This window comes from Bos indicus, chromosome 4, assembly GCF_029378745.1.
Source record: "Bos indicus isolate NIAB-ARS_2022 breed Sahiwal x Tharparkar chromosome 4, NIAB-ARS_B.indTharparkar_mat_pri_1.0, whole genome shotgun sequence".
Classification (NCBI taxonomy): Eukaryota; Metazoa; Chordata; class Mammalia; order Artiodactyla; family Bovidae; genus Bos; species Bos indicus.
In genome coordinates, this window is record NC_091763.1 from 55,856,405 (window position 1) to 55,882,780 (window position 26,376).

The 26,376-nt window shown below is 37.3% G+C and overlaps 1 protein-coding gene across 1 annotated transcript in view; it reads left to right on the plus strand.

Annotated features, from left to right (window-relative positions):
- Positions 1-26,376, plus strand: part of SAMTOR (S-adenosylmethionine sensor upstream of mTORC1) — a 78,070-nt gene that overhangs the window by 45,606 nt on the left and 6,088 nt on the right. The window contains exon 4 of the mRNA XM_019959432.2: positions 18,411-18,525. Coding sequence (XP_019814991.2) covers positions 18,411-18,525 — 115 coding nt within the window. The remainder of the gene's footprint in view (positions 1-18,410; positions 18,526-26,376) is intronic.

Here is a 26,376-nt window from a genome sequence, read left to right on the forward strand (position 1 = left end):
TATATTTATTACTCTTGGTTGTTTACTTGGTAGTTAAAAAGTATAGGGTGTTCCCAGAGCAAAGCCATTGTTTTTCATGTCTTATTTTTAAATATTAACAGTATTAAGTCACCAAAGTAGTTGGCTTATTTGCATTTTAATTTAAATTCAGTTCTTTTTTGCTGAGTATAAGAAAAACAGATATTGTGCTTTTCAGAATCAGTATACCCTGTTTTATGATTTATCCGAGGAGGAGTGTTAATTTTTTTTTTCAAAGTTTTGGTACATCAAAATACACAAGAGCAAGGGAAAAGAGGTGGGACAGATTTAATTTCACTTAGATTGTCAGTGTGCTCAATGGCATTGGACCTGTAGACACTTATAAACTCTTTGAGGGCAGGTAATTGCTTTTCAAAAGAGTCGAGTGAATTCATATGAGAAAGTTGGAAAGTTGTAAGAGATCTTTCATTCCCATTCCCTTAAAAAATAATATTATTATACCTCATGTTTTAATCAGCATTGGTGATAATATATTTCCAGTATGTTTTACATGTTCTTTAATAATTTAAAATTGAGTACACAGTTTAAATTTAGCTTTTCTGTTTTTTGCATACCCAGTAAGTATGAAACTGGGAGGTTGAAAATTCATGGCTTTAAGCAGGTTTAATGAATTTTATCTTTGTCCCCATTGTACTAAGATGGATAACTAAGCTCCTTATCACAGTATTATTTTAATTTTTCAGTTATTTTCATGAAGACAATAGTGCAATAAGTGGTATAACTGATAATGGCATGTGCAGGGGAAAACATGAATCCCAGTTTTTAAATACCTTCGTATGTGTTATTTAACAGTTTCCCTACTTTGTTTATACTCTCATTCTTTTGAGAAAGTATAGCTGTAATATTGTTTGAAAGCATATTTAAGAGGGGGAAACAAAAGTATGGGTAAATTGGAAGACTGCTGTTAATTAAGTGAAACAAAGGAAATATAAAATTTTTCTGAGATCTAGTACTTAGGCCTAGATAGGATTTATGGTGAAGAAGAGGGTTAGTGTCTTTGACTTTCTAAACCTTCTACCATGAAGCTTATGGGGAAGCTGCTGTTTAAAAGAGATAAAATAGCTGAAACCCTGTAATCAATAAACAACTGCCTTGAGTTTCAGCCCACTCCTGCCTGACCACTTCTGTTTCACCAGGCAATAGATATTGTAGTCACAGGCTGCTGGTCACTGGAGGGCATGGCTTTTCCCTGATTCTCACCCATTTCCTTGCTTCACTTGGCCCATGGAAACTGCCTACCCATGGATCTGCCATAGACAGAGCTGGAATCTTTAGATTAGTCCCAGTATTACACGGAGTTCTGAATATTTTCTTGCACCAAATTTAATAACACATTGTTACTATGCTTATTCTTACTATACTGATAATAGCCAAATTAGTCATATTGAGAACAGTATATGGAGGAGTGAACAGATAACCTCAGTTCCCAAATCATATATTATTTATGATGTTTTTTGAAGTGGTAGTCAAGAGTTGGACACGACTGAGCAACTGAACTGAATTGAATTCTCATGTAGTACTATATATTTATTATATTGTGTGTATTTCCCATTCTCAGTTCAGCTGTACTTATAGAAAGGCATGTAAAAATAATTCATGATATTTTATTAATAGAGCAGTTACCTAAATTATATTCCTTCTGTGTAAATTTAAGGTTAGTAACTTTGCCTTATAACTATATCATCAGATCAGATCAGATCAGTCGCTCAGTTGTGTCTGACTCTTTGCGACCCCGTGAATCGCAGCACGCCAGGCCTCCCTGTCCATCACCCACTCCCGGGGTTCACTCAGACTCACATCCATCGAGTCAGTGATGCCATCCAGCCATCTCATCCTCTGTCGTCCCCTTCTCCTCCTGCCCCCGATCTCTCCCAGCATCAGAATCTTTTCCAATGAGTCAACTCTTCGCATGAGGTGGCCAAAGTACTGGAGTTTCAGCCTCAGCATCATTCCCTCCAAAGAAATCCCAGGGCTGATCTCCTTCAGAATGGACTGGTTGGATCTCCTTGCAGTCCAAGGGACTCTCAAGAGTCTTCTCCAACACCACAGTTCAAAAGCATCAATTCTTCGGCACTCAGCCTTCTTCACAGTCCAACTCTCACATCCATACATGACCACAGGAAAAACCATAGCCTTGACTAGACGAACCTTTGTTGCCAAGTAATGTCTCTGCTTTTGAATATGCTATCTAGGTTGGTCATAACTTTCCTTCCAAGGAGTAAGCGTCTTTTAATTTCATGGCTGCAGTCACCATCTGTAGTGATTTTGGAGCCCAGAAAAATAAAGTCTGGCACTGTTTCCACTGTTTCTCCATCTATTTCCCATGAAGTGATGGGGCCAGATGCCATGATCTTAATTTTCTGAATGTTGAGCTTAAAGCCACCTTTTCCACTCTCCACTTTCACTTTCATCAAGAGGCTTTTGAGTTCCTCTTCACTTTCTGCCATAAGGGTGGTGTCATCTGCATATCTGAGGTTATTGATATTTCTCCCGGCAATCTTAATTCCAGCTTGTGCTTCTTCCAGCCCAGCGTTTCTCATGATGTACTCTGCATATAAGTTAAATAAGCAGGGTGACAATATACAGCCTTGATGTACCCCTTTTCCTATTTGGAACCAGTCTGTTGTTCCATGTCCAGTTCTAACTGTTGCTTCCTGACCTACATATAGGTTTCTCAAGAGGCAGGTCAGGTGGTCTGGTATTCCCATCTCTTTCAGAATTTTCCTCAGTTGATTGTGATCCACACAGTCAAAGGCTTTGGCATAGTCAATAAAGCAGAAATAGATGTTTTTCTGGAACTCTTGCTTTTTCGATGATCCAGCAGATGTTGGCAATTTGATCTGTGGTTCCTCTGCCTTTTCTAAAACCAGCTTGAACATCTGGAAGTTCATGGTTCACGTAGTGCTGAAGCCTGGCTTGGAGAATTTTGAAATACCTGGCATACAGTAATTAGTATATATTTGAATAAGTGAAAGAAAAATATGGAAACAATTGAGTAATATGATATAGAAAGTATGAGAGTAATTGCTTTACATCTGGAGAATATTTTAAAATTAAGAGTGTGGTCTTAACATGACCATAGATGTAATATGAACCTCCGATGGAAGCCTTCTTTGAAATATATAAGTTGTTGAAGAACCTTAGCCAGCTGGATTCTTTTCTACCTCAGTTTGCCAATGCAGTGGTTTTTAGCCTTCAAAGAAACATTGTTACCTATGTTAACTTTAATCTAAACCAGTAGCAGTAGAGGTCATAGCATAGAGCTTTTAAACTATAAATGTGAGTGTAGAGTAGTAAGGTATTTCAGAATGACATTGTCTTCCTCACACAATCTCTAAGCCTTTAGGCAATGTTTATTTGCATTAAGGACTGCTAAGAGGGGAAACCTGTTCTTCCCAGAATCTGGGTATTTTTATGCATTAGCTCTAGATTGAATACATATTCCCAAAGGTAGAAATAGTTTTGAAAACCCAAGAAAGTCTGTATATTTTACAGAATTCACAGTAAATTAATCTACTCTATCGTAAAATCAGAAGAGAACTTGTGTCTGTGTCTAAAAACCAGGTTTTCTTTAGGCTTTAATAATAGTTGAGAACTTTAAGAAAGGATTAGAGAATTGCAAAAGAATTAAGTTAATCACTTTAGTAACTTGCCCGAGGGTCATTATAACAATCTTCCTAACCATTACAATTTTCTAAACCGTGTACTAGTGAGTACTTCAGGAGGACAGATGTTCAAATTCTGTTATTCTCTGCTTTAACTCAGGGGCTTAACACAGTAACCTTGCACATAAATTGAAAAGAAAGTGCTAGTCACTCAGTCATGTCCGACTGTTTGCAATCCCAGGGACTGTCATCTGCCAGGCTGCTTTGTCCACAGGATTTCCCAGGCAAGAATACTGGAGTGAGTTGCCATTTCTTTTTCCAGGGCATCTTCCCAACTCACATAAAGTGAAAGTGAAAAGTGAAGTTGCTCAGCCATGTCTGACTCTTTGCAACCCCATGGACTACAGCCTACCAGGCTCCTCTGTCCATGGGATTTTCCAGGCAAGAGTACTGCAATGAGTTGCAAACACAGTAAATCAATGAATGAATGAATTCTCTTAAAAGAGACTATAAAATGAATTTTAACCAAAGCCCCAGATAATGCCAATCTCCTGATTAAGTTAACTGTGACTTTAGAACAAAGAAAACTTAATTGAGCTTAGAAATGGGAAATTAGTAGTACTTTGTTTCCTTTATTTTCTTTTTATCCCTACAATATCTTTTCAGTTCTGTGTACTATTGAGTACTTTGATGTTGGCCCACAGTATCTAGAGTAGGATAAATACAACATTATGGGTGATCCCGATGAGAAAAAGGATTAAAATGTTAGAAGCAGACTAAGAAAAGGCTTTAAAAGGGTGGGGCTCAGGTGGTGGAGGGGTTGTGTGTGATACTTTTATCTTGAGAAAACAGTGAGAATCTGATATCTCTATCTACTCTTTGGCTTCTTACCCTGGTTAATAAAAGACAATGTATCTAGTTTTAACCCACTTGAGTTTAACCACTCTGAACAAAGATGAGATCAGTTCAAGTAATTGCCATGGAAGGAGGCCTTCATACACAAAAATGAAAAAGAGGAAATAAAGGGGAGAATTTTTCAAAGCATAGTAGATAAGAAACATTAAGAAAACAGAAGAGTCTGTTACATAATAACAAAATGTGACACAGAGAAAAGACAACTATCTTAGAGAAAAACAAATAATTCTAGAAACAGGCAATTTTTTTTGTAGGAATAGAGTCCTATATATCTATAAAAATGATGAACAGTCATGATGAATATCTCTCATGTCAAGAAAAGGTATTAAGTTATTTTTAAGAAGACAGGTAAGAGTATAGTAACTCTTAAAAAATTCCCATTACATATAAAATGTATTCTTACTCAAGCACTAGACCCTTGCCTTTAAAGAATCATTACCTGTCATAAAATTTTGAGTTGTTAAAAAATGCTGAAATGTAGGTTAATCACTTAGGACAAGGTCATGAGTGAATATAAATCTGCATTTCAGTTAACTTTATTTATAATTTTGAATTTTTCTAATCTTGCCCAATCTGATTTAGTAATTTTTTTTGCTTCAATCTAGCTGAAAATGTTTTTACTAGAAATAGAAGCGTCAGATCTGTTATGTTGTGTTGTTTCTAACTCCCTTGTATTCGCATTTTTAGAGTATCTTAAACCTTTAAGTTTCTTTGCCAGGAATCTTGATAGGCTTCTCTTTCATGAGGTTTAGTTTGATTAAGACCAATAATTCAGTCTATCTATTGACTTACGTGGGAGCAAGGAAACTCAATATGTTGTGGTATGCTGCTAGGGAACAGTTAGTAGGGATATGCCACTGGTGTTCCTCTGTGTTTTGAAACTCCTTCTCATCTCTTGGGTAGCCCTACATGAAAATAGGAATCTTGACCACCAGATGCATGGGATTCTGTTGGGAAGTGTGTATTAGTGTTCTCCAGAGGAATAGAACTAATATAGTGTGTGGGAATGTATACAGAGAGACAGACAGATGTATTTTAAGGAATTGGCTCACATGATTGTAGGGGTTGGCAGGTCTAAAATCTGCAAGATGTTGCATCTTGAGTCTAAAAGTAGTCTGAAGGAGGCAAAAATCCCTCTCCCTCCAGCGATCTCAGTCTTTTTCTGGTAATGTTACTGATCAGTTGACCAAGACAGGAGGATTATCTGGGTGGGTTTAATCTAATTACATGAGCCCTTAAAAACAAATAACTTTTTCCAAATGCAACAGAAGATAAGGGGGACGGAGGGTCTCAGGAGGATTTGAAGCATAAGAAGAATAAACGTGCTACTGTTGGCATTGAAAATGGGGTTGGCCATGAGCCATGGTATACAGGTAGCCTCTAGAAGTTGAGCAGTCAGCAAAAAAACAGTCCTGCATCCACATGGAACTGGTTTCTGCCAACAACCTGAATAAGCCTAGAAGTGGATTCTCCCCTCACAAAACTCTTAAATAAGAGCCTAGTTCTGCTGAAACCTTGATTTCAGCTTTATCACACCCAGAGCAGAGTACCAGCCAAGCATGCCTGAACTTCTACAAAATTAGGTTGTATTTTAAATTAACTTTGTGGTAGTTTATTACATAATAATAGAAAACTAATACATGTGATTAGCTTGTTTTTAGAATGCGGACCTACATTTATAGTAAATATTCCATAGCATGTTTATTTTATGCATGGACAACTATTAAGTTGTATCCACACTGGTACTTCCTTCTGTGGGAGACAGCATAATTGTTAAAAGCTCAGACTACGAGTCAGATTTTACTTCCATCTGAAATCACTTAACTAGCAAATGACCTTCAATATGTATTTAACTTCTCTAAGCCTCATTCCCCTCATCTGTAAAATGAGAGTAATAGTACCTACTCATAAAAATTTTACGTTGCTGATATAGTGGCCATTGTTATATGATGACAGTGATCACCATGATGGCAACACAAAAAATGTTGTCAATAAGGGCAGCAATCTGGGCATTCATGTGAAGCCATGGCTGAGATCTTTTCACTTATTTCTTCATAAGCCTGCTGTGATCTCTGTATATGGATTTTCTGGGTTATCCTTTCAGTTTTTTCCATATGTTTTGCTTAAAAACTAGATATCCATGCCTTTCTCATGAATTCTTTATCTCCAGTCTCAAAATTTTGTTTTTCCCAGGAAATTCTGTAAAATGAGTAAAGTGAAAGTGAAGTCGCTCAGTCATGTCTGGACTCTTTGCGACCCCGTGGACTGTGGCCTACCAGGCTCTTCCATCCATGGGATTTTCCAGGCAAGAATACTGGAGTGGGTTGCCATTTCCTTCTCCAGGAGATCTTCCCAACCTAGGGCTTGAACCCGGGTCTCCCGCATTGTAGGCAGACGCTTTACCAATCTGAGCCACCAGGGAAGTCAAAAATGAGTAAGATATAATTTTAAAACGGGTTTGTCAACAAAACAGATTTGGACATTAAAGTTGAGTTTTTTTAATTAGAGAGCTATTATATGGTTACATGCCTGTAGCTCTTCAAAAAAAAAGAGACTATATTTTCATTTGCCCTATCGACAAAGAAGCATCTTCTAAGACTATTTTGTGAAATGCACTTTGGGAAAAACTATCCCTTCAGATATAAATCATTAACTCCCTGAGCTAACACTTTTCTTTATTAAAGCCTGACTTCATCTACATAGTTCAGATTGTTTAGCCTATAAACAACCTTTACTCACACACTTAATCTCCTTCTAGTATATTTTTTTTGTTACTATCTAAATGTGAAGGAGAAGCTATTGTCTGGTTTTACATATTGCCATCAAAATCAGTAATGGTTGAGAATCATTTCAAGGATTTATGATATATATAGAAATGAAACAGACTATATGAAATGCTAAGAACAAGTTGCTAAATGCTGGACTTCCCTGGTAGCTTAGATTGTAAAGAATCTGCCTGCAATGTGGGAGACCCAGGTTCAATCCTGGCTTTGGGTATTCTCTAAATGTTAATAAATGATAATAAACCACACCATCAATCAGAATCAGAAGTTTTCTGTTTTAACAATTTTTTCTGCTTTTCCTTGAAGAAATGATTAAGACAGGAAGATGGGTGGAACTAAATGATTTTTAATGTGATCCAGGGTATCTAGTAATAAATTTTACACACTTATTTGTTATCTATCACCCCTAAAAGTTGGATTGTAAAAAAATTTCTCATATATATGACTGTCATGAATTCAGAGTGACAGTGGTATTTTATATACTAACTCTCAATAGTGCATTTTCTTCTTTTCTTTCTCCTGAAGAAGATACTATATGGAAATCCAATTTCCCATTCCTCTATATCAAACCAGTAGGGTAATAAGTAAGGCCTGGATTATTGATTTCAACATTTTAGCCATAGAATATTTTCTTCAGAGGAAACATTTTGTGGTACAGGCAAAAGGTATAGAAGTTGTCACCACCCAATATCTCCCACGTCTGCCTTTGTTGGCCCTTGAATGGACTCTGGAAAATACCGATGGCTTTGAAGACAGCACTTTGAAAACCTGCTTAAAACTGTATACTTGGGTAAATATTGCCAGGTTTTCTTATGTAACAAGCAAAACATTTTACTTAGAGTTTATAGCTCCCTCTTAAAATGTCTTGAGGTGTTCAAGATTCTGTTGTTGACACTGGCAACATGCCAGACAGAAAATTTTGTCGGAAATAAAATCCAGTATTTTCCTTATTAAGCTCCTTAACCAACAAGATGGGAATTGAGGGGGAGGGAATAAAGAAATATGATCTTTTACTATAATTGTTTTGAAAAAGAGAACAAAGGCAATATTAAGTAAAACCCAACATAGAAAATTTAAATAGAAAGTTATCATTTGAACACCTAGGCAGACAGGAGTAAAGAAATACAGATGGGAATTGAGGGGGAGGGAATAAAGAAATATGATCTTTTACTATAACTGGTTTAGAAAAGAGAACAAAGGCAGTATTGAGTAAAAATCAACATAGGAAAGAAATTTAAATAGAAAGTTATTGTATGAATAGCCTATACATTTTTACATGCAAGATTTTTACTTAACATTTTTGAGAAACTGTAAGTGAACTTGAAGACTGAATTCTTAAATTTTAAAATGTTTCTAAATAATACAGTTTTAAGGTTCTCTGCATAAATCTATCTAAAGCAAAGTGAAAATTCACTGAGGAATGTAAATGAACATTTGAAAGAGGCGATAAAATGTAGAGAAACCATAACAAGCTTTCTAACCAAACTTTGTCTTTTAATAAGTATGTTTTATCACTTTACAGAATGTAAATGTAGAGGATTCCGATATATTGAAATTAGGAACCAGTCTAACTGTATTTCAATTAGCTGTCCTGTAGAAAACCAGTTGTTTCCTGACTGATCAGACTGTTAATCTGTTCTATAGATTTTCCTGGTAAGAAAATCTAATATCTTCTAAATATTTACCTTACCAACATTAATAAATTCAGCCATTTCTTTTTTTTTTTTAATTTTATTTTATTTTTAAACTTTACAATATTGTATTAGTTTTGCCAAATATCGAAATGAATCCGCCACAGGTATACCTGTGTTCCCCATCCTGAACCCTCCTCCCTCCTCCCTCCCCATTGTTTCTCATAAGGCATAATGACTTTGTTTTTCCTCAGTCTCTTTGGAATCACATTTGGCATGTCTAAAAAAGGCTTGCTTTCTTACAGCCTAGTGCACATTTAGAAAAATGTGTTCAAATGCCTCAGAGTAGTCTCCAGAGAACACTAACACGTTCCAGCAGTATTGCCGTAGACCACAAAATTGATTACAACTGTTTAATGAAGTTACAGAGCCTATATCACATTTCTTTTCAACATTCTTAATGGTGGCAAATTGTATATTGTGGTTGAATTTGATGTTTATTTTCAGAGGGATGTTTCAGTAGAAAGTGATATAGCTTTAATAAGTCCTAGGTTTCAATGGAAAGAGAGAAAGCATGAAAAGTATAATCTGAGAAAGGCTATCTGAAAGTCATAGGTGTCTTGGGAGGGAATTTAAAGAGCACATCCTAACAAAGAATGCTAAACTCAGAGAGGCGTTCACAGATGCTATTTATTAATCTAACCCATATCCTGACTGTGTATATAAATACTGAGTACTCAAAACTGAAATTAAAAATCAGATTAGATCAGATCAGATCAGTCGCTCAGTCATGTCTGACTCTTTGTGACCCCATGAATCGAAGCACACCAGGCCTCCCTGTCCATCACCAACTCCTGGAGTTCACCCAGACTCACGTCCATCGAGTCAGTGATGCCATCCAGCCATCTCATCCTCTGTCGTCCCCTTCTCCTCCTGCCCCCAATCCCTCCCAGCATCAGAGTCTTTTCCAATGAGTCAACTCTTCGCATGAGGTGGCCAGAGTATTGGAGTTTCAGCTTTAGCATTCCTTCCAAAGAAATCCCAGGGCTGATCTCCTTCAGAATGGACTGGTTGGATCTCCTTGCAGTCCAAGGGACTCTCAAGAGTCTTCTCCAACACCACAGTTCAAAAGCATCAATTCTTCTGCACTCAGCCTTCTTCACAGTCCAACTCTCACATCCATACATGACCACAGGAAAAACCATAGCCTTGACTAGACGAACCTTTGTTGGCAAAGTAATGTCTCTGCTTTTGAATATGCTATCTAGGTTGGTCATAACTTTCCTTCCAAGGAGTAAGCGTCTTTTAATTTCATGGCTGCAGTCACCATCTGTAGTGATTTTGGAGCCCAGAAAAATAAAGTCTGGCACTGTTTCCACTGTTTCCCCATCTATTTCCAATGAAGTGATGGGATCGGATGCCATGATCTTCGTTTTCTGAATGTTGAGCTTTAAGCCAACTTTTTCACTCTCCACTTTCACTTTCATCAAGAGGCTTTTGAGTTCCTCTTCACTTTCTGCCATAAGGGTGCTGTCATCTGCATATCTGAGGTTATTGATATTTCTCCCGGCAATCTTGATTCCAGCTTGTGTTTCTTCCAGCCCAGCGTTTCTCATGATGTACTCTGCATATAAGTTAAATAAGCAGGGTGACAATATACAGACTTGACATACTCCTTTTCCTATTTGGAACCAGTCTGTTGTTCCATGTCCAGTTCTAACTGTTGCTTCCTGACCTGCATACAGATTTCTCAAGAGGCAGATCAGGTGGTCTGGTATTCCCATCTCTTTCAGAATTTTCCACAGTTTATTGTGATCCACACAGTCAAAGGCTTTGGCATTATCAATAAAGCAGAAATAGATGTTTTTCTGGAACTCTCTTGCTTTTTCCATGATCCAGCAGATGTTGGCAATTTGATCTGTGGTTCCTCTGCCTTTTCTAAAACCAGCTTGAACATCAGGAAGTTCACGGTTCACGTATTGCTGAAGCCTGGCTTGGAGAATTTTGAGCATTACTTTACTAGCATGTGAGATGAGTGCAATTGTGTGGTAGTTTGAGCATTTTTTGGCATTGCCTTTCTTTGGGATCGGAATGAAAACTGACCTTTTCCAGTCCTGTGGCCACTGCTGAGTTTTCCAAATTTGCTGGCATAATGAGTGAACATAGCTGCAAATATGTATGTGTGTGGGGGTGGGTGTACACGCTGTTTATCTTCATTACTCAAAAATTCCGTATCTTCAAATTCACCTAATCAATAAAATTTAATTCCAAAATCAGTACACCCTTGGTATTTTCAGTCTCATTTGTGGACATGCTCAGTGTGGCGAAAAATTTAAGTCATCTGACATACACCTCCTAGCTGAAGTTGAGCAAGGCAAGCTCTTCCTTATTGTTCAATTCTCAAGTATAAAAATGTCCCATTTTCAGTCTATTTAGAGTACATTTTTTGCACTTTTTATTGATTTTACTTTTTAAGTGACCCCTAAGCATAAACAAAGTGTATCTAAAAACAAGAAGGCTGTATTACACCTTACAGAGAAAGTACTGTATTAGATATGCCTCCCTTCCTGCTACTGCTGCTAAGTCGCTTCAGTTGTGTCCGACTCTGTGCGACCCCATAGACGGCAGCCCACCAGGCTCCCCCGTCCCTGGGATTCTCCAGGCAAGAACACTGGAGTGGGTTGCCATTTCCTTCTCCAATGCAGAAAAGTGAAAAGTTAAAGTGAAATCGCTCAGTCATGTCCGACTCTTAGTGACCCCGTGGACTGCAGCCTACCAGGGTCCTCCATCCATGGGATTTTCCAGGCAAGAGTACTGGAGTGGGGTGCCATTGCCTTCTCCATGCCTCCCTTAGGCATGAGTTATAATGGTGTTGGTTGTGAGTTCAGTGTTGATGCATTGTAATATATATTAAATAAGTTACTTTTAAACAGAAATACACATAAATCCAAGTTATATGTTGATCTGATAATTAAAGTATTGTAATCAGAGGCATAATTTTCTGTTTCCCTTAGGAGCATGGTTCAGTGATTGTGATGACTTTATAGACCAGAACCACCACAGATAGAACCAGTTATATATACATATATAAAACAAATAATGTATAAAAAGGATAGTTTATCAAAACCAAATCAGATTATTCCCAATAATGCAGGCTTGATTTAACACTACAGAATTGAGTGTACTGTATCACGTAAACAAATTAAAGTCATATCTCAGTAGCTGAGTAGAGTGCATTTCATAAAATCCAACAGAATTCTGTGAAATTTTTTTTTACAAAAGGAAGTAGCAAAGTATAAGAAGAGCTTCTTCAGCTTTATCAAGGTTTCTATATAAAACCTGCCACAGTCATTGTGTTTAATAGTGAATTATATATTAATTGTGAACTTACACTTAATGTCTCTCCTGAGACTGAAAACAAAATAGTAACTGCTTGTATTAGTCCTGTTTAGTACTGTATTAAGAGGCCTGAAGTTTGAGCAAACACTGGGAGATAGTGAAGGACAGGGAAGCCTGGTGTGCTCTAGTCCGTGGGGTCACAAAGAGTCAGACACGACTTAGCAGCTGAACAGCAGAAGTCCTGGGAAAAGCAGTGAGGCAAAAAATAGACGGATGGGTGGGTGGGTGGATGGATAGACAAGAAAAGAAATAAGAAATGTTGTTTTTCACAGATTTCATATAACTATGTACTTAGACTAGAATACTCAAAATAATATACAGATTAGCAATTGAAATAACAGAAACTTAGTCAAGCTGCTGGATACAAATCATTATACAAAATGAGTTGCATTTCTGTAACCAACAATGAAAAACTAAATTTTTTTAAAAAATAAAGAGGGTTTATCCATAGGGAAAAAAGTGATGCTAACAAGAAATTTCTTAAGCTAACAAGAAATATAAATCCAATAAAATACACATGGAACCTTTAAGAGAAATCGTTAAAGCTATTTGGAGACAATGAAAGAAACCTAAGTAGATGGAGAATAATAGCATGTCCATGCATTGGAAGACTTGATATTGTAAAGATGTTAATTCTTCCCAAATGATCTTTAGACTCAGTGCCATTCTCATCAAAATCACAATGGGATGTGTTGTGTAAAAGGTACTACCACACAGCAATGAATCTGAATTAAATTATAGAAACACAGATGACCTTCACAAATTTATATTAAGTGAAAGAATAAAGTCACAAAAGCAAATGTGTAGTGTGAAACTTTATTACTCAGAAAACATTCATGGTGGGAAAACTATAAAAGGAAACCAAGGGAATGTTTATCACTAAAATCAGGACAGTGGCTGCCTTTACAGAATGGGTAGGGGATGTTGTCAGGGAGGATTGTGTTTCTAGGATGCAGAGTGTTATTTCTTGACCTGGGTAGTATTTATTTGGATGTTCTGTTCACTGTGTGATTAGTATTTAAACTGTAAATATATGTTTGATGTAACAAAAAAAAAAATTGCAGAGCTAAACCAAAGAAATTTGAAATGGATTAAGTGTATTACTGAGAGCAACAACCTTAGATATGCAGTTGATACCATGCTAATGTCAGGAAGTGAAGAGCAACTAAAGAGCCTCTAGATGACGGTGAAAGAGGAGAGTGAAAAAGCTGGCTTAAAACTCAACATTCAAAAAACTTAAGAACATGACATCTACTCCCATCACTTCATGGCAAATAGAAGGGGAAAAAATAGAAGCAGTGACGGTTTTTTTTTCCCTTGGGTTCCAAAATCACTGCAAAAGATGACTGTAGCCATGAAATTAAAACACACTTGCTGTATGGAAGGAAAGCTTTGACAAACCTAGACAGCATATTAAAAAGCAAAGACATCATTTTGCCAGCAAAGATCTGTACAATCAAAGCTATGGTTTTTCCAGTAGTCAGGTACAGATTTGAGAGTTGGACCATAAAGAAGGCTGAGCACTGAAGAATTGATGTTTTCAAATTGTGGTGTTGGAGAAGACTCTTGAGAGTCCCTTGGACAGCAAGGAGATCAAACTAGTCAGTGCTAAAGGAAATCATCCCTGAATATTCATTGGAAGGACTGAAGCTAAAGCTGAAGCTCCAATTCTTGGGCCACCTAATGCGAAGAGACAACTCATTGGAAAAGACCCTGATGCTGGGAAAGATTGAAAGCGAAAGGAGAAAAGGGCAGCAAAGGATGAGATGGTTATATAGCATCACCAACTCAATGGACATGAATTGGAGCAAACTCTAGGAGATAGTGAAGGACAGGGAAGCCTGGCGTGCTGCAGTCCATGGGGTTGCAAAGAGTCAGACATGACTTAACGACTGAACAACAATGTTATTAAGTTATTCCATTATATTGCTGCTGCTAAGTCACTTCAGTCGTGTCCGACTCTGTGCGACCCCAGAGATGGTAGCCCACCAGGCTCCCCTGTCCCTGGGATTCTCCAGGCAAGAACACTGGAGTGGGTTGCCATTTCCTTCTCCAGTGCATGAAAGTAAAAAATGAAAGTGAAGTGGCTTAGTCATGTCGGACTCCTAGCAACCCCATGGGCTGTAGCCCACCAGGCTCCTCCAGCCATGGGATTTTCCAGGCAAGAGTACTGGAGTGGGATGCCATTGCCTTCTCCGATTCCATTATATTAAATTATATTAAAAAGTGTCTCTTTGCAGCTACATGAACTGTAGCCTACCAGGCTACTCTGTCTATGGAATTTTTCAAACAAGAATTCTGGATTGGATTGCCATTTCCTTCTCCTGGGGATCTAGGGATTGAACCCACATCTCCTGTGTCGGCAGGCAGGTCCTTTACCACTAGCACCATCCACTATCTGGGAAGAGCCGCTGGGTGGGCAAGAGACAAACTGGAGAACAATTATACCAAAGAAGTTCTCACATTGCTTCAAAAGTTCTAGGCTCCACAGCAGACTTCCCAACCTGGGGATTTGGCAAAAAAGACTGAGAATCCCCAAGGAATTTGACTTTGAAGGCCAGTGGGATTTGATTACAGAACTTCTACAGGACTGGGGAAACAGAGACTCTTGGAGGGCACAAACAAAACCTTGTGTGCACCAGGACCCAGGAGAAAGGAGCAGTAACCCCACAAGAGACCGATCCAGACTTGCCTGTGCGTGTCCAGGAGTCTCTGGCAGAGACGTGGGTTGACCATGGCCTATTGCAGTGTCAGGGGCACTGACCACAACTGGGAGCCACCAGGGAAACCCTTCTTGTGGCTCAGCTGGTAAAGAAACTGCCTGCAATGCATGAGACCTGGATTCAATCCCTGGTTGGGAAGATCCCCTGGAGAAGGGAAAGTCTACCCACTCCAGTATTCTGGCCTGGAGAATTCCATGGACTGTATAGTCCATGGGGTCACAAAGAGTAGGATACAACTGAGTGACTTTCATTTTCATATTGAATGTTGAATCAACTTAAATGATTCAGAATACTCTATTCAGGTAGAAAGTTTATAAGAAGCACCTTTTAAAAGACTATTACAAATTTTGTTCTACCCAGTTTACTAGATCTATCGGAATAGTGTGAGGCAAATTCTGCTTTTACTACATTTAGGAAGGTCATTAGTGGACAAACCACATAGGATTTTATAATATAACAGGATGTTAATAGCTAACAATATCTACCACTTTTTTGAGCATTTACCAAGTACCACATACTAGGTCAAACATTATAAATGCATTATCTCATTTAATCCTGGAAACAACTCTTAAGTGCGGCTATCATTGTTGTCTCCATATCACACAGGTAAAGGACTGTGTGATATGGAGACATGAATCACATTTTAAGTCTCTCTGATTCCAGAACTCCTGTTCTTAACCATAGCCCCATGTAAGGATTAGAATGGCAATCTAGTGATGTATTTAACATTACATATTGTTACAGGTTCTCATTTAGTATAACTGGTTATGATTTGAGTATTCATATTTGTTAATTTAGTAAATGTCAACTATATGCAAAGCATTTCCATGGTTTCAATCTACTCAGTCTTTTGCCCCATTTGAAAGCTTGCAACCTATACCACAGAAGTTCGCTTGTCGCCTTCTTCCTTGGAGCTAGGGTATTGTGATATTTAAAGTTACACTAAATTTAATTCAGCTTTACAGATGATTGGTATATGTGTCACTTGGACTACACAATAATCGACTTCTTGATTTTGCTGCAGTACAGAAAATTACCGCTTGAGCCCAAGGAGCAACTCTTTTTGCTGAGAGTGCTAATTCTTTTATTTCTTTATACCCTCATAACCCCCTCTTTAGATGAATTTTTAAATAAAATTTTATTGACAAAAATATTTTAATTTGTTCATATTGTTTTTACAGTACTATAACCTGCCGTGTCCTGTACAGGACTGATTCTATGTATAGTTCATTTATGATCAGGTGGTGATTCTGGTCATTTCTATAAAATGTTAGGACATCAGGCTATTGGTTAAAAACATACCCCTATTTATTGCATTCCTTTATGAAAAAAAATCTGTATATTATTTTGACTTACAGTGCCTTTTCTAGGAGCTTAACTTAGTATAGTTTAACACTTCTCTAATGGATCGTATGGCAGAATACTAGCCAAGGTATAAGGAACAGAAGCTGGGCAGATTTTTTTGTGCCCTATAGACTTTAAAGAACCCAGGATTCCATTTATTTACTCAGTTATTTCACTATATTTCTTTCCTTTATGTTTCCAGTATCTACTCATAATTTATTCAGAAAAAATTTCTAAATATCAGTGAAAATGCCTGTCTGAAGTTGATTTTTATTATTGCTTTACCATCTGAAAACTAGACCAACAAAATTCCACTGTTTTCCTTCATCCTTATTTGCTGCTTGTAGAAGGCTGTATACTGTCACCCTGCTTGTTGGGTGGGAAATAGATGGGGAAACAGTGAAAACAGTGTCAGACTTTATTTTTCTGGGCTCCAAAATCACTGCAGATGGTGACTGCAGCCATGAAATTAAAAGACACTTACTCCTTGGAAGGAGAGTTATGACCAACCTAGATAGCATATTCAAAAGCAGAGACATTACCTTTGCCAACAAAGGTCCATCTAGTCAAGGCTATGGTTTTTCCTGTGGTCATGTATGGATGTGAGAATTGGACTGTGAAGAAGGCTGAGCGCCGAAGAATTGATGCTTTTGAACTGTGGTGTTGGAGAAGACCCTTGAGAGTCCCTTGGACTGCAAGGGGATCCAACCAGTCCATTCTGAAGGAGATCAGCCCTGGGTGTTCTTTGGAAGGAATGATGCTAAAGCTGAAACTCCAGTACTTTGGCCACCTCATGGGAAGAGTTGACTCATTGGAAAAGACTCTGATGCTAGGAGGGATTGGGGGCAGGAGGAGAAGGGGACGACAGAGGATGAGATGGCTGGATGGCATCACTGACTCGATGGATGTGAGTTTGAATGAACTCCGGGAGTTGGTGATGGACAGGGAGGCTTGGCGTGCTGCAACTTATGGGGTCTCAAAGAGTCAGACACTACTGAGCGACTGAACTGAACTGAGATCCATATTGGGCTTCCCTTGTGGCTCAGCTGGTAAAGAAGCACCTGCAATGTGGGAGACCTGGGTTTGATCCCTGGGTTGGGAAGATTCCCTGGAGAAGGGAAAGGCTATCCACTCCAGTATTCTGGCCTAGAGAATTCCATGGACTGCCCATGGGGTCACAAAGAGTTGGACACAACTGAGCGACTTTAACTTCACTTCACTTCTTCAGATCCATATTAGCTGCATTTTACTAACTTTAATGATCATGTATAGTTTGGTTACCTTCTTTTTTCCTACTACTTTTGTAAATAAGACATGCTCCTACACAAAATAAAATTTTTTCATTACTTAAAAAATACTATTCTATAACAGCTTTTCTCTTTGGTCCTTAAGTCATTGACATCACTATATTGGCAACTGAGAATTAATTCGTGAATGGATTCTTTCATCTATAGTTTTCAAAATGCCATCTAGGAATCTGAGAGCCTTCCAGGGTCTCTTTGGGGAGGAAATTATTTTCATAATACTAAAATGTCATTTGCCTTTTCTACTTTCAGTCTCTCTTGAATCTAGTGTTGAGTTTTTAGAAATTTCATGGCATGTGATATTACAACAGCTTGAATGAAAAGCAGATAAAGAGAATCCATTCGTCTTCTATTAAGCCAGACATTAAAGAGACTTGAAAAAATGTAAAACAATAACTCACTTTTACTACCTTTCTAATTTAAATTTTCATTATGAATTAATGTTTTTAAACCACTGAGTTTTAGTTTCAAACATGGTATTATTGGTAGATATAACTTGCATAAACGAAAGAGTTCTTCAAGGCTGTCAGTAACTTTTAAACATGTAAAGGGATCCTGAGACCAAAAAGCCAATAGTCTATATATCTTTTTTATTCTCAAACGTTTGAATTTTTCTTATATTTTATTTCATATTATAAAAAGCATACTGAAAATAATCTATTTTTAGGTTGCTACAAACCTCAGGAAAGATCAGATTACTTGACGTTGGCAGCTGCTTTAACCCATTTCTGAAGTTTGAAGAATTTCTAACTGTTGGCATAGACATTGTACCTGCTGTAGAGGTATGCATAGTTCTGTTTGTTTTGTTCTGAGACTTGAACATTTTACATGTATATATACAAAGGAAGCACTATCTTTACATTCCTGAAATAGAAAATATATTTCCTGTGTACAAGTTGATAAGAGGCTCTTTCTAGTCAAAAATAAATGTATAGTCTATGAAAATTTGAGCATTTCTTTAATATTAATTTGACCAATACCATATTTGTCATTTTGTTTCTTGTTTATCATCTGTCATTGGAGTCAAGAAATTGTAGTAGGTTGCAAAGTTCCCAGATAGTTGTAATGTTTCAGCTTTTTATTTACTTTGATTTTTTTAATGCATCTCTTTCTGAAATGTACTGTGATGTAGAGCTAATATGGAATAGTAAAGAGCAGGGTCTTGGAGACTGCCAAATTTGTACTTAGTAGATAAAACTACTTTAACTTTACAAAGAATGTTTCCTCTGCTTTTAAAATTATATTTATTTCCCTCAGTGACATAAATTCATCACTTTTGCAGTTTTAACTTTTGATATGGCACCAGGCACAAAAAATTTACTAATTTTTATTGCTATGAAGAGATTATGTGTAAACAGTATAAACTCTTAGGGTCAGAGATTTTTTTTATCCCCACTGTTATGCTCCCAGGATCTAGAAGAGTGCCTGGCTTATTAAGTACTCAATAAGTACTTTAATAAGAGAAAGAAATCTTACTTTCAACCTCACTTTGACTGTCTGAGCCTCAGTTTTCTCATCCGTTCAGTGAGGTTTGTAATGGACCATACCTATAAGATTGTCATGTTTACTTGAGAAAAAGTACTTAAAGCACCTAAGAAAGGGCCTGTTTATATAGTAAGTGCTACAGAAACGTTTGCTGTTATAATTGAAAAATTCCTGCCTGAAGTGTCAACTTTTAAATAAATTTATTCTTTAATTTTAATGAGCTTGACAATCTTTATGACTAACACTGACAAGAAAATGCTAAAAACCTTTACTATTGTCTCTGCTTTATAAAGGTAGACAAATACTTTGCAGAGAATTCCTGTGCCATCAGAAGCTATAGTCTTATTTTATTTTCTTTTAAATATTTACTTATATATTTGGCTATGCCAGGTCTTAGTTGTGGCACACAGGATCTAGTTCCCTGGGCCCCCTGTATTGGAAGCACAGAATCTTGGCCACTGGACCACAGAGGAAGTCTCAGAGCTATAGTTTAAAGTGCAGGTGGATTTGCACATGGATTCTCTCCCCTTCTTTCCTTAAGATACACATTAGAGATATCCGTCAGCGACTGCTAAGACATGATGACCATTTAATTTAAACTTCAAGCTTAAATTTTATTCTTAAAATATTAAATTGTTTATAGATAGGGCTATAAATTTTCAACTGTAAAGCCATTAAGGAAGGCAGAAGAACATAAGTTTAGTAGTAGAATCAGACTTTTATAGTTCCCAGAACCCTATAACTAATTTTAAAACAAAAGGAAGAGACTTATACTTCCAAGCAAGATGCAGTGACAGGGACCAGTCTGATCCTCTTTCCTCCTACCTGCAGCAACTAAAATGTTGACAAAATATTCAGAAAAATATACAAGAGACATATATCAGGTAATGAAGGACAGTGATCCCCAAGAGATGGAAAAACAAATGAGGCATACAGTTTTACCAGCACGTAGCCTTCAGAGAGTTTCCAGTATGTGGCACAAATGGGATCCCAAGCAGAGCACAGCTGATAACCCTGAATTATGGAGGCAGAGGTGAAAGGCCTGGGATAGCAAGACAGCTAGGGTTCATGGACAAAGTACCAAAGATGTGAGAGCTGCACAAAGAGAAAATTCCAGAGGTCTGCAAAGATTTCTTCTTGTGTACTCAACTGAGTACTTACCAGTACATTTCTGTGAGAAAACTATATGAACCTGGTGGGAGTACCACTTCAAAGGTCTAAGGGTTATATTGTCTGGTGCACTCACACAGGCTGGAAAGTAGTACCTGTTCCCCCTAGCCACACTGAAAACCTCAAGAATCAGAGTGCCTTGGGTAGAGTACACAAAACTGCCTTACCTGAGTGGTGGTGGTGGTTTAGTCGTTAGGTTGTGTCCGACTCTTGCGACCCCATGGACTGTAGCCTGTCCATTGGATTCTCAAGGCAAGAATACTGGAGTGGGTTGCCATTTCCTTCTCCAGGGGGTCTTCCTGACCCAGGAATCGAACCCAGGTCTCCTGCATTGCAGGCAGATTCTTTACCAACTGAGCTACAAGGGAAGCCCAGTAGTGGAAAATAATTAATAATTGCCTCTGTAGTGAAGAATAATTAACCTTCGACTGAAGGCTGCTCTAGTCCCATGAAACAAATCTGGAAACAAGAGCCAAAAAAATCAAACTGTTTCCAGATAATTTAACTATTAATACATCCCAGAACAAAGTTAGAATATTTATAGCAGTACAGAGTAATCCAGTACACAGCAAAGTAAAATTCACCATACCTGACATCCAATAAAAAAGTAATCAGCCAAGTAAAGAAGCAAGAAAATAGGACCCACAATGAGATCAGTCTTCCAACAGAAAGCAACTGTGAACTGCCACAGGTGTTAAAATTAGGAAATAAGGACATTAAGATGGGAATGTTATAACTATATTCTATATGTATAAAAAGTAGAGCCATGAAAGATAATTAAAAATAGCCAAATATAACTTCCAAAGATGGATACTATGGTGTATGATATGAAACGTGTACTAATGGGATTAATAGTACATTAGATATTACAGAAGTTAAACTGAGGACATAACAATTGAAACTACCCAAAATTAAACAGACTTTTTTTTTTTTAATGGAAGAGCATCAGCAAACAGTGAGTCAATTTCAAGTGGCCAAATATAAGCACAATTGGAGTTCCTTCAAAAAGGGGGAGAAGAGAATAAAAGAAATAAAATAATGGTCAGAATTCTTCCAAATTTGATAGAAGCTAATAGTAGAGCTGGCCTTGCGCATCCCAGGGGAATAGTTCTAGGACACCCCACCACCACCACAGATGTCAAAATCTGGGTGCTCAAGCCCTTAGACTCAGGTCTTCCCTGGGTTCTATGTCCACAGATACAGAGAACTGACTGTATATTTCTTAAAAATCAACCCATGTCTAATTGGACCTGTGCAATGAAAACTCATGGTGTGTGTTCAAGAGTCAACTGTAGGAGTTTATAATCTGTATAAAAATGTGTGATAACACTAGCACAAGAGGGGAAAAAGGGAAATATACTATATGTATAGTAATAGGTTTTTCTTCTACATATTAAGTGATAAGATATTATGTGAAGGTAAAGATGTAAGATATTATGATAGGTAAAAGATGTAGACTATAAATTCTAAAGCAACTAATAAAATAAAGAGTTACAGCTAATAAATTAGCAAAGGAGATAAAATAGGATCATAAAGAAATTTATTTAATCCAAAAGATGGCATATAGAGAAGAAAGGAAACAATGAACAGATGGGGAACATAGAAAATAAATAGCAAGATTATACCTTTAAACTTAAGTTTCCCAATAATCACATTAAATAGACATGGTTTAAATACCCAATTAAAAGGTAGAAATTGTCAGACTAGATAAAAAAAAACAGGACTCAAATACATGTTGCCTGTAGGAAATGCACTTCAATTACACACAAGTAGGATGGCCAAAAGACTTAGAATGGCACTATTAAAATCAGACAAAGTAGACGTTAGAGTAAAATATATCACTAGTAATAAAGATGCTTATTTCATCATCATAAAAAGATCAGTTCATCAGGAGTACAAAACAGTCTTCAACATTTATGCATCTAATAAAAGCTTCAAAATACATAAGCCAAAAGCTGATAAAGTAGCAATTACAGACATTTATAAAATTATAGTTGAAGATTTAATCAACTTTCTCTCAATAACTGATGGAATAATTAGAACATCAGTGAAAGAAGAACTCACCAAGAAAATTAGATATTTGGAATGAAGATAAATGAAAACATAAGCTATCAAAAACATAGGTATGCATAGGATGCCTCTAAAATCACTAAAGTGTGCTTAGAGAGACTCCCCTGGCAGTCCAGCAGTTAAGACTCCATGATTCCAATCCAGGGAGCATGGGTTCAATCCCTGGTCAGACAACTGACCCCACATGCCATGTGGTGCAGCCAAAACAATAATTTAAAAATAAAGTAATACTGTACTTAAAGGAAATTATACAATACTAAACACCTTTATTATAAAATAAGAAAGGTCTCAAAACAATGACATCAATTTTCAACTAGCAAAAACCAAAAAAGCCCATACTAAATCCAAAATACAAGAAAGAAAATAGTAAGATTATACCAGAAATCAATGAAATAAAAAACTTTCAGAAATATAGTAGGGAAAAAATTGAAAGCAAATGCTACTTGAGAAGAACAATAAAACTGATTAAGTCACTAAGCATACCAATTAGGAAATAAAGAGAAACGTGACATCTTACATATTTTACTGGTATTAAAAGAAAGGATAATAAATATTGCAAAAACATTTGTGCCAATAAATTCCACAAGTTAAATGGACAAATTCATTGGAAGATACATACTACCAGAGCTCACTCATAAAGAAATAGATAACCTTAATAGCTCAAAATGTATTAAATAAATTTTAATTGGCAGTTAAAAACTTCCACATAAAGAAGATTCCAGGCTCAAATGACTTCACTTCTCAACGTATTCCAAGAGGCCATTACCCCAGTACCAAAACCAGAGACATTACAGAACAACAAAAACCTATAGTTCATATCCATCATGAACATAAACACAAAAGTTCTCCACAAAATTTTAGCATATTGAAGCCAACGATATTTCAAAAAAGATAATACATTATGGCAAAGTTTGATATATTCCAGGAGGGTAAGATTGGTTTAATGTTCAAAAAAAATGCTCAATCTCTAACATCTATACAAAATCTACTCAAAATGGATTCAGTTCAGTTCAGTTTAGTCGCTCAGTTGTGTCTGACTCTTTGCCCCATTAATCACAGCATGCCAGGCCTCCTTGTCTATCACCAACTCCCGGAGTTCACTCAAACTTACATCCATTGAGTCAGTGATGCCATCCAGCCATCTCATCCTCTGTCGTCCCCTTTTCCTCTTGCCCCAATCCCTCCCAGCATCAGAGTCTTTTCCAGTGAGTCAACTCTTCGCATGAGGTGGCCAAAGTACTGGAGTTTCAGCTTTAGCATCATTCCTTCCAAAGAACACCCAGGGCTGATCTCCTTTAGAATGAATTGACTGGTTGGATCTCCTTGCAGTCAAAGGGACTCTCAAGAGTCTTCTCCAACACCACAGTTCAAAAGCATCAATTCTTCGGCGCTCAGCTTTCTTCACAGTCCAACTCTCACATCCAGACCTAAATATAAGACCAGATATTATAAAACTCCTAGAGAAAAACATAGGCAGAACACTCTCTGACATATATCACAACAATATTTTTTAATCCATCTCCTAGAATAATGGAAATAGAAACAAAAGTAAACAAAAGGGAGCTAATTAAGCTTAAAAGCTTCTGCACAGCAAAGGAAACCATAAGTGAAACAAAAGAGAACCTACTGACTTGGAGAAAATGGAAACAATTCTACTGATAAGGGATTAATTTCCAAAATACACAAATAGTTCATGCAACTTTATATATATTTTTAAAAACCCAATCAGAAAATGAGCGGAAGACCTAAATAGACATTGTTCCAAAGAAGACATACTGATGGCCAACAAGCACATGAGAAGATGCTCAGTACCACTAATTATTAGAGAAATGCAAATCAAAACTACAATGAGGTATCACCTCCCACCAGTCAGAATGGCCATTATTAAAAAGTCTACAAGGAATAAATGCTGGAGAGGGTGTGAAAAAAAGGGAACCCACCTACTCTGTTGGAGGTTCCTTAAGAAACTAAGACTAGAGTTACTATATGATCCTGCAGTCCCACTCATGGGCATGTATTTGGAAAAAACTCCAATTAGAAAACATACATGCACCCCAATGTTCATAACAGTATTATTTACAATTGCAAAGATATAGAAGCAACCTAAGTGTCCATCAACAAGATGAATGCATAAAGAAGATGTGATATATATGCACAATGGGAATATTTCTTAGCCATAACAAAGAATGAAATAATGCCATTTGTAGCAACATGGATGGACCTAGAGATATCAGATTAAGTGAAGCAGTGAGACAGAGAAAGACAAATATTATATGTTATCACTTCTATATAGAATCTAAAAGATAAATGAATGTATATAGTAAAACACAGACAAACTCACAGATACAGAAAACAAACTTGTGGTTACCAGTGGGGAAGAGGGAAAGGAACAAGGGCAAGATAGGAGTATATGATGAAGAAATATAAACTACTATATATAAAATTGATAAGCAACAAGACTATATTGTACAACACTCTGGAATATAACTATTATTTTGTAATAACTTTTAATGGGATATAGTCTATAAAAATACTGAATCACTATGCTAAACACCTGAAACTATTAATAATAAAATATTGTAAATCAACAATACTACAATAAAAAAAAAGACATCATTAAGAGAATGAAAAGACATAACCTGAGAGAAAAATTTTCAAGCAATATATCTGATTAAGACCTTGGATCTATATTAAAGAACTCTCAAATTTCAATAAGAAAATAGGTTTTTAACAACCCAGTTATTTTTCAGCATACAAAAAGTTGAACAGATACTTCACCAAAAGAAAATACCCAGGTAAACATCACTACTTATTCAGTTCAGTTCAGTTCAGTCGCTCACTCGTGTCCGACTCTTTGTGACCCCGTGAATCACAGCACGCCAGGCTTCCCTGTCCATCACCAACTCCCGGAGTTCACTCAGACTCACATCCATCGAGTCAGTGATGCCATCCAGCCATCTCATCCTCTGTCGTCCCTTTCTCCTCCTGCCCCCAATCCCTCCCAGCATCAGAGTCTTTTCCAATGAGTCAACTCTTCGCATGAGGTGGCCAAAGTATTGGAGTTTCAGCTTTAGCATCATTCCTTCCAAAGAAATCCCAGGGCTGATCTCCTTCAGAATGGACTGGTTGGATCTCCTTGCAGTCCAAGGAACTCTCAAGAGTCTTCTCCAACACCACAGTTCAAAAGCATCAATTCTTTGGCGCTCAGCCTTCTTCACAGTCCAACTCTCACATCCATACATGACCACTGGAAAAACCATAGTCTTGACTAGACGGACCTTTGTTGGCAAAGTAATGTCTCTGCTTTTCAATATGCTATCTAGATTGGTCATAACTTTCCTTCCAAGGAGTAAGCGTCTTTTAATTTCATGGCTGCAATCACCATCGGCAGTGGTTTTGGAGCCCCAAAAAATAAAGTCTGACACTGTTTCCACTGTTTCCCCATCTATTTCCCATGAAGTGATGGGTCCGGATGCCATGATCTTCATTTTCTGAATGTTGAGCTTTAAGCCAACTTTTCCACTCTCCACTTTCACTTTCATCAAGAGGCTTTTGAGTTCCTCTTCACTTTCTGCCATAAGGGTGGTGTCATCTGCATATCTGAGGTTATTGATATTTCTCCCGGCAATCTTGATTCCAGCTTGTGTTTCTTCCAGTCCAGAGTTTCTCATGATGTATTCTGCATATAAGTTAAATAAGCAGGGTGACAATATACAGCCTTGACGTACTCCTTTTCCTATTTGGAACCAGTCTGTCGTTCCATGTCCAGTTCTAACTGTTGCTTCCTGACCTGCATACAGATTTCTCAAGAGGCAGGTCAGGTGGTCTGGCATTCCCATCTCTTGAAGAATTTTCCACAGTTTATTGTGATCCACACAGTCAAAGGCTTTGGCATAGTCAATAAAGCA